The sequence below is a fragment of the Mus musculus genome, chromosome 1 (assembly GCF_000001635.26).
Source record: "Mus musculus strain C57BL/6J chromosome 1, GRCm38.p6 C57BL/6J".
NCBI classification, from domain to species: Eukaryota; Metazoa; Chordata; class Mammalia; order Rodentia; family Muridae; genus Mus; species Mus musculus.
Genome location: NC_000067.6, coordinates 136,110,852 through 136,124,420, shown reverse-complemented (window position 1 = coordinate 136,124,420; position 13,569 = coordinate 136,110,852). Strand labels below are relative to the sequence as shown.

General features: G+C 51.0%; 1 protein-coding gene across 3 annotated transcripts in view; it reads right to left on the bottom strand.

Moving 5' to 3' along the window:
- Positions 1-4,598: 4,598 nt before the first annotated feature.
- Positions 4,599-13,569, bottom strand: part of Cacna1s (calcium channel, voltage-dependent, L type, alpha 1S subunit) — a 67,017-nt gene continuing 58,046 nt past the window's right edge. The window contains exons 35-44 of one of the 3 annotated variants that reach the window (NM_001081023.2): positions 13,459-13,555; positions 12,341-12,443; positions 11,410-11,511; positions 11,014-11,138; positions 9,145-9,273; positions 8,246-8,496; positions 6,729-6,814; positions 5,979-6,085; positions 5,608-5,751; positions 4,599-5,464 (exon numbers count right to left, since the gene is read on the bottom strand). In NM_001081023.2, the coding sequence (NP_001074492.1) occupies positions 5,291-5,464; positions 5,608-5,751; positions 5,979-6,085; positions 6,729-6,814; positions 8,246-8,496; positions 9,145-9,273; positions 11,014-11,138; positions 11,410-11,511; positions 12,341-12,443; positions 13,459-13,555 (1,318 nt within the window). In that variant the 3' untranslated portion in view covers positions 4,599-5,290. Of the gene's footprint in view, positions 5,465-5,607; positions 5,761-5,978; positions 6,086-6,728; positions 6,815-8,245; positions 8,497-9,144; positions 9,274-11,013; positions 11,139-11,409; positions 11,512-12,340; positions 12,444-13,458; positions 13,556-13,569 lie in introns of all 3 variants that reach the window. The other 2 variants (NM_014193.3, XM_006529106.3) reach the window with 2 other exon arrangements.

Here is a 13,569-nt window from a genome sequence, read left to right as displayed (position 1 = left end):
CCCCTGAGGAACTCTCTCCCTTGCGCCACATGTTATAGGGCTCAAAGGCCACCCCCCACCCACCCACCAGAGGGAGGCAGTGACAGAGAACATGGCATAGAACAGGAGAGGGATGCCAAGAGGAGCATCAAGAGGCGGTCAGTCAGGGCAAACCAGGAAAGGGAAGAGGAAAAAGAGAGCAGACGAGGCAGGTAACAAAGGCCCAGAGAGCTGAGGATACACAGCAAGCCTCCAAGATGGATCTCCAGAGGGGCTCGCCCCTCCTCCACAGACAGCACTTCCCCGCTGATGAAGTTCGCAAAGGCCACTCCTGTCCTTGAGTTATTGATTCTCCGTCTCTCTGGACGCATCATTTCCTTAGCTCCGGGAGACATTTGCCTGAGCCAGGCCCTACCCAGAAAATTGCCAGCAAAGAAGCACTTAACACTTTACATTCTAAGTTAACCTCGATGGCGCCAGCTCTCCAGAAACCCAGCCAGCCTCAGGACGTCACTGGACAGTGGTCGATGTCAGTCCTCAAGTAGTGTGTGCTGGATCTCCTGGCCCACGCTAGGAACAGTTCAAGGGACCTTTTGACTCTGAAAGTCAAGTTGGCCTGAAGTGACATAACTCTTAAAACGTTTGCCTGTGTCCCTCCTTAGCGCCTTGTTTTCTGAAACTTGAAGCAGCAGACAGAGAATACATTGCCTTAAGCAGAATCAGTGTCAGGAAGGTCAAGGGAGGATGCAGAGAAGGCTGAAAAGACCTTTCTTCTCCTCTCTGCTCTGTAATCTCCAAAGTAAGTTGGAGAATCCAAAAGGAAGGCTCAGACTGAGTGGAGCAAAGAGCTTAAGTCATAAACAAAATTAGAAAAAGCCCAGAGGGCCAGTGGCAGTGCTTCACGCCTTTAATTCCAGCACTTGGGAGGCAGAGGCAGGAGGGTCTGGGAGTTCAAGGCCAGCCTGGGCTATATAAAGTGAGTTCCAGGGCTACACAGAGAAACGCTGTCTTAAACAATAACAAAACGAGATAAAATAAAAAAGAAAAGGCCCAGAGGAAGAAGCCTTGGTCATAGCTCCCTACCCCTGGGCTGATGTGGGTCCCTGGTGCTAGAGGTGGGTGATGGGGGTAGGGCGTGGTAACATCAAATCATATGTTTTCAGTCTGAGTGAGTCTTTGCCCCCCCCCCCACACACACACATAGAAGAGACGGTGAGAGGGGCCTGCCTGCAATAGAGCCGGTGAGAGAGGCATGTCTGCAATAGAGACGGTGAGAGGGGCATGCCTGCAATAGAGCCGGTGAGAGGGGCATGCCTGCAATCCCAGTACTTGGATACTAAGGGGAGGAAGTTTGAAACTTAGGAAGTGTGACATAGGCAGACCTTGTCTCAAAAATGAAATCAACACAAAACAATCAGAATGCTTTGCACAGGAAGTTCATCTTGGTGAGCTGGCATCCAGGCAGTTCTGGGTGGTCAGAACAGGTGTGAACAGCTTCAGAACAAAGGCCAGCAACAGGAGCATGCTGTGATGCCACCCAGGATTCTTGAGCGGTCAGCCCAAGGCTGGGAAGAGCAGGGGACAGTCTCTGTAAGACACCTGGTGGGGAGTCCAGGTCAGCTCCAGGAGCCGGCATCTCCTACATTTGGAAGCCAAATAAACCCTTCCCTCCCCAAGTTGCTTTAGCTATGGTGTCTCATCGCAGCAATGGAAACTTACTAAGACACGAGCCTTGCACAGTTACATCTGTACCCCAAGGCTAAGCTGAACTAGACTTGACAGAGCAATGTCAACTCCCTGACCCTCATGTGACACAGCAGTCACTGGGTAAGACTCAGTTTCCAAGGTTGCTTTAACAACTTTAGTAGGGTCATTTCTCTCCTTTCCAAAAAGCAGGTGATGGGGCTGGCGAGTAATTCAGTGGTAGAATCCTTTCTTAGCATGTACAGGGCCCTGGATTCAATCCCTATCACCACAATAAATAAACCCTGAAAGAGCAGGCCCTGTTCAGAGCAGGCCCCAGGGCCAGAGGCGAGAGCTCTTGTGACTTTGATGGGATGGCACCTGAGCACACTTTTTCTGGATTTTCCATGGAGGCTCTGAGCTCTGCACCGTCCTATGGGAGAGGCTCCCCTCATCTCTGCAGTCTTTGCGTGCATTTTGTGCCCACTTCTCCTGCAAATGGCACTCCTGCCCCTCTGGCACAGTCCCCACTCAGCAGCTGGGTACCAAATCTGCACGGAACTGTCAAGAACGTTGGTGCCTCCCAGTGACAGAAGGGCCCCCTGTCCCTATGGTACATGGACTCTGTTAGGTGGTCCTCCTAAGGGGACGTCTGTTTTAGCTGAAACCTGCTCACTCAGCACCGTTCCTCCGTCATCCTTTCCTCTGATGGAAACCACTCATCAGGTGAGGTGAAGCCCGGTAGAGGACGGGATTTGCACACGATGAATTAGAACATTGTATATCTCGATAGGAAATTGCTTGAACTTTTCAAAGGGACGAAGACTTAGTTTCTCCGGGCCTGTGTACACCTGTAGCTGTCAGTCAGGATAGGAGGGTAGTGTAGACCTGACAAATAGTGTATCCGTTAAGAACATGGAATGCAGTGCCAAAAGGCCTAGGTTTAGCTCCCTTCTGGGCCTCTTGGTAGCTGCACAGACTTAGGTCAGAGATCTCGGTGTCACAGTTGCAAAATAAAGAGAACTGTCTCTCTTTTTAACTGCTAAGAAGGCTAAATACATTAATATGTAACGGAAACCATTGAAACAAGATTTTGTTATATAGTTTTCGTTCTGTACATGCTAAATGCCATACAAGACACTTGGCTCCTTCATCAAAGTCTAACACCCTTTGATAGTATTTTATAGCAAAGGAAATTTTTTTATGTAGGTAGCTATTACCTCACTAGCCATGAGTCAGGTGAAAGGGGGACACTGGAGGCCACAGTGTGGAGTCCCACCTGGTACCTTTGGAGACAGAGGGGTTGTTTTTGTTTTTGTTTTGTTTGAGACAAAAATCCTCATTATATAGCCCTGGATGGTCTGAAACTCAGTCTCTGCTGGACTTGAACTCAGAGAGAACCCCATCCCCTGCCTTTGGAGTGCTGGACTAAAGGGGTGAGCCACCATGGCTGACAAGGTGGAGATGTTTCCTCTCACCTGTTCCTAGCCAACGTGGCTGAAGTGTCTGCTGAGCTGGTGACACAGAGCAGGAGGTGTTTATGCTTCTTAGCTGGTTGTAACACCTGTTTAACAAGCAGTGTCTGGGCCACCAGAGTGCTAGGCCCTAGAGGGGCAGCTTAGGCCCTACACAGGCAGCTGAGAACAAGGCGGGGACAGCTCCAGCTTTCAGGGAACTTAGCCTCTGGCAGGGGTAAACTGCATTCACAGCAGTGCTGCTATGCCTTCTGGATGGGAAAGATGTTTGGGGATGTCTGTGTTTGGGGTGTGGTCTGGGGCGTGGCCTGGGGCGTGGCCTGGGAGTCAGGTTCTAAACAGCTTGGTCAAGTCCTGGGGAATGACAGCAAAAGAGGTTTGAAGGATGGCTAGAGGTCGGTCAGGTAGAGCTCAGGAAGGTTCTAGAGAGGCACACTAGAGCTCAGAGGTGAGCAGGAGCCTCACCTATGTGAGCGCGGTGTCTAGTAATGCTGAGCCACACTTGGAAGATGACACAACCAGGACCCAGTGCAGAGATAGGGAGAGGGTGGAAGGGCTGGTGTGGAGAATGTCTGGAGCAAAGACTCAGCTTTCAGTAGGTCAAAAAGGAAGGAGAGGGGAGATAGGTCAGTGTGATTAGAAGAACTGAGAGGAAGGACCTTCCAGTGACTTCTGTTTATCAGTGAGGTGGATAAGGCAAGCTGCTGGTGCTGAGGTTTGTGGAAACGGGAGGAGTTGAAACTGTTTCACTGACAGGGCATGGGAAAAGAACATGTGGTGTGTGTGTGTGTGTGTGTACTGTGCATGTGTGTGTGTATTTGTGTGTGCATGTGTGTGAGTGTGTGTTGTGTGAGTGCATGTGTATGTGTGTGCATGTGTGTGTGAGTGTGTGTGCATGTGTGTGAGTGTGTGTGTATGTGTGTGCATGTGTGTGGGTGTGTGCATGTGTGAGTGTGTGAATGTGTGTGTATGTGTGTGTGAGTGTGTGTGTGTGTGTGTGTGTGTGTAACTGCTTCACTGACAGGGCACCAGGAAGCTTTGGGGCCTAGCTGGGTCTAGGACCCTATGTACAGGTCACCAAGTGTCACCTCTGCCCTGTGCTATGCACATCCTGGGGCAGGACCCAGAAGTTCAGAAGCCCATTGTGGACTTTGCCAGGAGGCTGACAGCAGGGCAGCCTTGTTACCACAGCAACAGCCATGGAGCAGGCACTTGGCCCACGATTAATGGAGGAATAGGCAGAAGGAAAGAGTGCCTTGTGAAGGGGAGAGGGCAGGGCAAGGCAGACCCAGTTTTGCCTCGCATTAGCGATACATTACAGGTATATCTTGTCATCTCCCCACACCCCTGTTTCCTCATCTTGAACGTGACTGTGGTGAGAAGTGAGTGGCTTTTGTGTGGAAGGGCTTTGTGAGTACAAGAGGTGCTCCTGAGGCCCTTGGTTAGAGACAGCAGCTGTTAGTCATTGTTAGGTGGTATGGAAGAGGAGCCATGGGAACACATAGCCATAAACTACTGCCACTGAGATTCTAGTTGGCGTTGGCGGTGGACTCTGGCCAAAGTCACAGGGTTACAGCTTCGAAACAGGTTGGCTCTGGTGTAACCAGGGTGTGGCATTTCTTCTAATGCCATCAGAGGGAAAGTGAAGATGGCCTGGTACTCTTCTGCAAGGCCCAGGTTCTCTGAGAAAGGGGGTAGAGGGAGTTCCAGATGTTCTAAAACAATAAAATAAAACAGGCAAGCAGAAGCCAGGTGCCAAAGTCAGGCCTGGAGACTTTAATGTCCAGCTAGATAGAGTGGCTTTATGACAGACAGACCCTGGCACCGATCAGGCCTTTGTGAATGGCCACACAAGCCCTGCCGAATCCTGCTTCTTGCTGATGAGGAGAAGGGCCGGCCCTGCCCACCCATGGCCTCCTGCCTGGTTGAGGTGGTTCCCGACCACCGCTACTCAGTCCATACAGCTGGCTACTGAGGGGCCAGGGGAGGCTGCTAAGCTGGGCTAACCTACTTCTCCACTCCAGCACTTTCTGGCTTTTGGTCATGGTATTTCTAAGCTTGTGTCATTCTGTATAGGCCTCACATCTGGGAGTAATAAGGGTCGTTTGGGAGCCCCAACGCAGATTCAGGCGGCCCAGGGGAGGACCTGAGGCTCAAGGCTCCCAGGGCACGGCCCCGCCCTCTGGGGATTCTTGCTTCAGTAGCTCTGTTGCTGCCACCTCGACTTCCTCTGGTTCCATCTGGCAGGCATCTGCCAGGGCCTGGCCTGTTGCCATGACGAAGTTAGCATCTGCTGCTAAGGAGTCTAGTCCTCCTCGAACCAGAGCCTGCAGTGGGAGGAGGATGTTGGGTGGGTCTTCCAGGCAAATTGTCTTCTGCACCCCACCCCCATTGGTCCTACTCTTCCTCCAACGACAGACTATTACAAGGCCACTCCTGAGTATGCCGCTCTGTTCCAGCCCCACCTCACCTCCTGGATCAGCATGGCAGTAGCTGGAGCCGTGCACCTGTGAGCCGAATTCCTGGGAACGTGCTCCTCAAAGTTCCTGCTGTTGGGTGTTTCCAGAAACCGTGACGTGGGGCCCTTTCCCTCTTTCTGCACAGGATGCTCTGCCTGGGAGAGCTGTCTCAAACACAGAAAAGCAAAGACACCCCCAAACAGATATGCTAGAACTAACAGACACACTGGAGCCCATAGCTCATCCAAGGGAGTCTCCACCAAAACCCACAGACTGAGGACGATGCAGGAACACAGGATCCTTCTGTTATGAATGGGCTGCTACCCACAGGGCTCTTCCCCTGCCAGGCCAAGTGGGGTCTATATGGCGCTTCCTCCCAGGCTTTTGCCCCTGTTACCTGGCACGGGGAAGGAGGCACCTGGCCTTCAGGCATTCCTCTCTGGGTCATCGGTCTTTTCAGTTTGTCCACATGAGATCTGCTGTGAGGTCCTGTGGGCCAAGGAAGGCAAGGTCAGTGGGGCTGCCGACCCCTGATGGGGGGAGTCATCAGAGTCTTGCTTGGGCAGCTACAGCAGGTAGTTGAGAAGGTAGACACACGTTGAAACCTAAGCAACTCCAGGCCAGACAGAACTGGCTCAGCTCTCCCTGCCCAGCACTTTGTCCTTATGGTTTGGGGGAGGCTGAGGGGTAGACTTGCCAGCAAGCTCTTGCTCAGTATGGCTATGTGTGTTGGCAAGCAAGGGAGTACCCTCACTGTTACTGAACCCCAGAAATCTTGGGGCTGCTACCGTCACACAGTGATCCCAGACCCACAGGGAGACTGCATGACCACCTGCCAAGGACTCCACAACCTAGGGGTCAATTGTGCAGGGATTGTCCTTCCAGGAACCCAGTAAAAGGGAACTCCAGGCTAGGCTACACAGAAGGGAGCTGTAGGCCTGCACAAAGGCCGATAGCGTGAACAAGCCTTCCCCACCCATTACCCCTTCCGTTCAGCTTCCCATTTGGAGCCTTCCTCAACCTGACGATAGTGTTCTTCCTCCCAGGACCCTCCAAGGCTCTAAGGGAAGAGGGAGCACTCCCAAACGCCTCTAGGAGAAGGCTCAGCTTCTTAGTCACAGAAAAGACTGACCTGAGGCCCTGCAGGGCTGACTGAGGGGTCCTTCTCTGGTAACAGGCATGTCCGCCTCTCCCAAGAACTCCCGTTCATAGCAGATGCTGAAATGGGAGCAGAGCAGGCTGAAACCCATCCACAGAGGTACCAGTGAACATCCAATCAGAGTGCAGGAGCCTTCACGCCAGGGCTGGTTCTGCTAGAGCTTGACTCTAGCTGTCCTTGCCTCTGAGGGAGCAAGCCAAACTCACGGCTGCTTCCACTCCTGCTCAATGCTTCCCCTACTCTTCTCACACTCTGCACGACCTCAAGCCCTCTTAGGGCCCTAGCTGTCAGTCCTGATGACACATGGGCTCACCTGGGAAGCTGTGGTGAGGACCATTGGCTGGGGAACCCACTCTAGACACGGGTAGTTTTGAAAGCTCCAGATATTGCTCATGTGCAACTGAAACCGAGAAGTGTTCTGGGCCTTTCCAGCCCGCGTCATTAGGAACACTTCTGTACTCTCGGTACACCTAACGGGTCCTAATTGGTCACCATTGTACCACGTGACACCCACCCACCCACAGCAGAGCCCAGGTCTGGTGCTTCTGTATTGCCACACTACCTAGCACCATGGTGACCCAAAGACATGGCTACCCTTCAAGCAATCTGGGCTGCATTCAAGAGGCCTCTTTGGACTGGAGTGAGGCGTTGGCAGTCCTGACTAGGGAAGTAGTTGTTCAGCTGGCTTCTGCCCTGTCTTCCCAATGAGACTGCTATTCAGTTGGCCCGTCCGGAGCAGAAGTCCCACTGGGAACCCAGCCCCTGAGTTATGATGGCTAAGTGGCTCTACAGCATCATATGCCACTTAAATCACAGCTGGGATTGACGTGATGGGAGTGTGGTGGTTGGAATGGGAGTGGCCATGTTGGAGTAGGTGTGGTCTTGGAGGAAGTGTGTCTCTGTGGGGGTGGGCTTGGAGACCCTCCTCCTAGCTGCCTTCTCCTGTTTGCCTTCGGAACCAGATGTAGAACCCTCAGTTCCTCCTCCAGCACCATGCCTGCCTGGATGCTGCCATGCTTCCTGCCATAATGATAATGGACTGAACCTCTGAACCTGTAAGCCAGCCCCAATTAAATGTTGTCCTTATAAGAGTTACCTTGGTCATGGTGTCTCTTCATAGCCATGGAAACCTAAGACAGAACTACCCAAATCTGACAACTGACCTTATCATTCACAGTTTCCTATAGTGTACGCTACTGCTGGAGGCCCTTTCTTAAACTGTACTATGTAACCAATACATTTCAGTGCCTTCCAACTGAGAAATCACAGAAAGGTTGGCTTAGGTTTGTGGCCGATGTTGGCAAGAGTCTGCCCCCTGCTGGCCAAAGACACCCCTTCAGGCCAGGTTTGCCCTCTTGTGCTAGGGGTGTAGAGTGGTCTCCAAGGACACATAGCTAACAAAGGACATTATACAAATTTCAGGATGCCTCCTTCCCTCTCAAACATATCTCAGAATTCATATTCCCGTGGCCAGCAGTTACCACTGTTACCTGGAAAACACTGGGTTGTTTCTATGGCTGCTGTTGCCATAGGCAACATTGGCATTGGCGTTGTTGGTATTGGCACGAGCAAGAGGGTGGGTGCCTGGGTTCTGAGGGAAGTCCTCCAAGAAGACTGGTGACTCCAGCTCTTCCATCTCTATTTCAGCAAATTGGAGGGGTCTTTGGTTGGCCATGACAGGGGGCAGAGAGTTGGTCCTTTCCAGGAAGTTGTCCACTTGACCAAACAGGCCTCCCGTCCTCTAGAGGCAAGGGGGAGAGTGAGAAGGCAATGACTGGATATGAGGAGTTCCCTGGGGTTGGGTGGTTGGCTGACAACCTGGGAAGAAAGTGTTAGGAACAAGCAACCTTTAAGGCCAGAAGATAATGCCCTGAAAGACAATACTAGAATACAGTTCACCCTCAGCAAGGTCTAACTTTGATGAACAGACAGGAACCATACAGGTAACGCACACATGGGAACATGGCACACTGAATTGGGAGTCTGCAGAACTCTGTTCTAGCTCCCCCCTAGTTGATTGATATGGGACATTGCATGTCTTCTATTTGGGCCACCATTTCACAAAATCCAATAGAGTTTAATAGGGTGTCCATGAAGAATCGTCAAGATCCCATGGCTTATAACTCTCCACAGAACTAAATATCAGGGGTAGCCTGAATGGAAATGAAATTACCCTTGGGCAATGAAAATAGATATGGGGAATGTAGGAAACGACCGTGTATCATATTTAGTGCATTGGGGCCATAGATTCTGAGTCCCAAAAGATATGGGTGGCAAGGTGTAACTTTAGCTCCCAAATCCATCTTCTGTACATCCTGGCTTCTAGCCTTTCTCTCTCTTGCTCCCTGCTGTGCCTGGTCCCTTAGAAGTGGCCATGGCCTTCACTCACCCGGAATATCCCCTCCTCCATGGCAGCCTCTACCATGGCCCTCTCCAGTTCCTCCTCTGCTGTCAGGTCTCCAGAGATGGCACGGTGGATCTCAGGAGCTGCCTCTTCCTCTATGGTCCGTAATCCAGCCTAGGGGTGGTGAAGTATCAGGGTGATCGTGCATTCCAGGAGTTGGGACCACAAATGCTTTTCCTGGCCCCACTTGTTTTGAATCCCTGAACCTCTAGCTCTCCTGAAACCTGTTCTCCAGCTTGGACCAATATCACAGGGCTCTGAGGGCCCACGGTCCTGTTCTGGCCTGAGGGAGACAATCTGCATTCTGAAAAGAATGTAAGGGCCTTTCTGGGATTGTGTAGGTAGAGACTTTGTATCCCTTCCACCCAAGCCTCTCAGTGGAGAATCTTTTTGTTGATATGTGTTTTTTAGCCAATGAAATGTTATATATCAGAAGCAAAAAAGCAAATCAAAATGAATGCCACCTGATAATTTTCAAAAAGGACACAGGATCATGTCTGTGACATTCTTACCTAAAACGTACATTTTCAGTCTTGTATGAGGAAACATCATACCAACCCAGACTGAGGGACAGCTGGCCTGTGTCCTCAAAAGAGTCAAGGTCACATTAAGGAAGGACTGCCAAGTGACTGATTCCAGAAAGCAAGGTACCAAGGCAGGATGCTGTGCATGCAAGGTGTATGATCCTGAGTTGGATTCTTTTTCATTGAGGTGAGGAATGGAGGGTAGCTATGAATCAACACTAACTTCCTAGTTTTAGTGGTTGTATTGTGGCTATGTAGGAGAATTATGTAGGGCAAGGCCATGTTTTCTGGAAATTTACGCTAAAGTATTCTGAGCTGAGGGGGTGTCATGTAAGTTATCCTTAAATGGCTCATATCAAAATGTGCAATTGTGTAAAAGATAAAGTTATTTCAAAACTGCAAAGGCAATTCGAATTCTTATTGAACACGTGGCCCACATGTGTGTGTGTGTGTGTTTGTGGTTGTGTGTGTGTGGTTGTTGTTGTTGTTTTTTTGAGACAGGGTTTCTTTGTGTAGCCCTGGCTGTCCTGAAACTCACTCGGTAGAGCAGGCCGGCCTCAAACTCAGAAATCTGCCTGCCTCTGCCTCCCAAGTGCTGGGATTAAAGGTGTGCGCCACCACTGCCCAGTGTATGGGTTGTTTTTAAAGATTTATTTATTTATTTTAACTTTATATGTATGGGTGCTTCGCCTTTTTATTATGTCTGTGTACCGTTTATGTGCAGTGCCCACAGAGGCCAGAAGAGGGCATCAGATCTTGTGGAACTGGAGTTACAGATGGTTGTTAGCTGCCCTATGGGTGCAGGGAACTGAACTCAGGTCCTCTGTTGGAGCAACAGGTGCTCTCAACCCATAAGCTATCTCTCTAACCCTACATGTCTGCTTTTGAATTTTAAAGTCATATGCATTACAATGAACACAGAAGAAGGAGGAGGAAGAAGAGGATGAGGAAGAAGAAGAAGAAGAAGAAGAAGAAGAAGAAGAAAGGAGAAGTCAAAAGCCTTCTGAGATAAAGGTTTAAACATTCTCTTATGCAGTGGAGCAGACCAGAAGCCGACCTGGGTGGGGGTGGGCTCTGCTTTCTTTGCAGCAGTGGTCTCCTTATCAAAGAAATCAAAATTTTTTTTTGTTCAGTCACTCAGAGATAAGGAGCTCCCAGACCTTCTCCTGAGGCCAAACACCCTCTGTCACGGACGAACCTGAATTATCTTCTCATTCCATTCATCTAGGCTCCCTTCTCTTTGGTTCCATCCCTGACTATTGGTGAGGGACCAAGAGAGGGGCTTGGATCAGCAGGGATGTCCCTTGGAACCCACCTAGGTTGGATTTACCTGTATCTGAACTGTGTCCTTTTTGGGTCGATACCCATAATATTCCTCCTGGCGCTTCATGAACTTCCGGAAGTGCTCCTGGATGAGGAATGTGGCATAGAATTTCCCTACTGTCACCTCATCATCTGTAGACAGCCAAAAGGGAGGGAATGAAGGCCAGTGGGAGACTTACACTGGACTCAGAAGAGAGGTCTGGGGTCAGCAGGCTTGGTGGTCAGCCCCATCCTGCTGAAGTGTTGAGTGGACACCTTTCACCCTGTGTCTCTGTTAGATGCTCTTGGCATCTGCCTATGGTAGTAATGTTATCTAGATGTCAGATTCTTAAAGGGCTTCTTGAGTAAGCTTCTCAACGTTTATGCGTCTGTCCTAGACTCTGTTCTTCCTAGGAGTACCCACCTCCTATTGGAGGGATGACTTGGTCCAAGAGCTTCATGCTGGTTCTCTTCCAGATCTTCTTGATGATGGCTCTCAGCTCCTCGTTAGCTTGTTCAAAGTTGCCTGGGGTGGGAGGTGGGGGTGTAAAAGGTAAGAGCGGCCCTAAATTGACTGAACTTGATGAAGCCTGAAAGAGCAGACATTTCTTCAGCATACCCTGGCTCAGTGTTCTTTTGTGGTAGCTGCTGTACTCCACACTGGCAATGGGATGAGGGCAAGGGTAGACCAACGCTTGGATCCTGTACTCACTTCTCATGCCTTGCAAGGGTCAGACTGTAGGCTGTTGCCTCCCTTTCTCTGTGTAAAGATTTCAAGTCCCTACATACTCCAGTCTGTCCCATGGTCCCCACGCAATCCTCTTGCTTCTCTAACTTGCTCTTCCCTGAATCCTGGCTTGCTTCTTGTCATCTCAAGTATCCTGCCCATGGCTGCCTCACACATCATTGTCCCAGATAGGAGGATGGCCCTGAAGCCTCTGGAATCCTGGCCAAGGACTCAAGGACAGCCCTTGACCTCAACCCCACTTCTTCCCCTGTTCCCACCATGTGTGTATTCCTGATTTGGGGGGCCAATAGGTTTGGTGGAGCCGAGTGTGGGCTCTCACACCCGCCCAGTACTGAGTTCTACTTTTGTCCCTTCCAGAACCACTGGGCAGGTGGGGGGACAGCCCTGAGTGATGACTGTCATGCCTCTGCCCCTGACATAGCTGATGAATATGAGACATAATCTTATGACCTTTTCGTGTAGAGACTCAGCCTCCCTGTGAGACCTGAATGGCACAAGAGTTGGTGACCATGGCCTGGGTTTCTTCTGCTTCTGTCCACATTTCTGGGAATCTGTGCAAGAATCCACTCTTCTAGAGAAAAGGGGGCACTCATGAGAAGTCCCTCACCTTCTGTCTTGATCTTGAGGGCTGTGCGCACCAGGGCAAATAGTGTGGCATTAAAGGTGACTGTGCCATCGCTGTTCAGGGGCATGTTCATGCCCACCAGCCTCTGTACAGGGAGAGACAGGACTTGCTGATGCACTGGGAAGAAGCCCAACTCATCAAGTCACCCTTACCTGGCGTGGGATAGGAGGGAGGGGCTATGAGGACCGGGGTGTGGGCTGAGTGGGATATGTCCGTGAGACCTGAGGCCAGCAGGGAGGGACTTGGAGCCTGCTGTAGATAGGATCTGGAATGTCTGCCAAGGCCTATGTGTTAAAGGTTTAGACCCTAGGGTAGTGCTGCCAGGAGGTGGCAGGCACTGTAAGGGGTGGACCTAGAGGGATATTTGGGGGAACTGAGGGGCATGCCTTCTTCTCTCCTTAAGTCTGGGCAAAGGAGAGGAGTGATTTTGCTCCACCATGGCCCCTACCATGACGTGTTACACCCATCACCCATAACCAGAGGCCTAAATGCAATGAGTTTGCTTGATCTGTGGATTGGAACCCCCAAGTTGAAAACTAAAAGAATCTTTTTCTCTCTTTAAGTGATTTGTCTCAGGTCTTTGCTACAGTGGTGGCCCGCTCACTGACATAGTGGCCCGGGAAGGAACCCACTACTGTAAAGCGCCTCCTCCTATCAGGCTCTCTCTAGTCACCCAGCCCCACAGCACCTGCTGATCTTCCTTCCCCGAGCCACAGCTGCTTAGCCTGGCAGCTAAGCAGGTGGATCGTGCGTGGATGTGGATCTTAACCATCACGGGTGGTCACCTGAAGGACGAGGGTGAGAAGACTAAGACACCCCTCTCCCAACGAGCCAGGAATTGTGTCAGTGTCTCACGGGAGCAACACAGAGCGAGGGGATCAGAAAGTCGCAAGTGGGGAAAGCCACATTTGATGAGAGCGTGATGGAGAGAGATAACCAGAGAATGGGAGTTTCAGGCTGGATGTGAAGTTGGAGCAGAAGCAGGAGGAATTTTGGAAGCACCTCTGAGGTTCGGGGGACCTTGGTCATGGCCATCCCTCTGCATCATTGACAGGGTGTTTCAGGCAAGGTAAGTCAGGGGTTATCCTGGGAGACGTTACCTTACATGCTACCCTGTGTGGGCAGAACTTCCCAAAGCCCAGAGGGGGCTGAATCCTCCTCAGCAGGGTCACCACATCCAGGTGCTTGATCCTGCCCCTGAGGGAAGACAC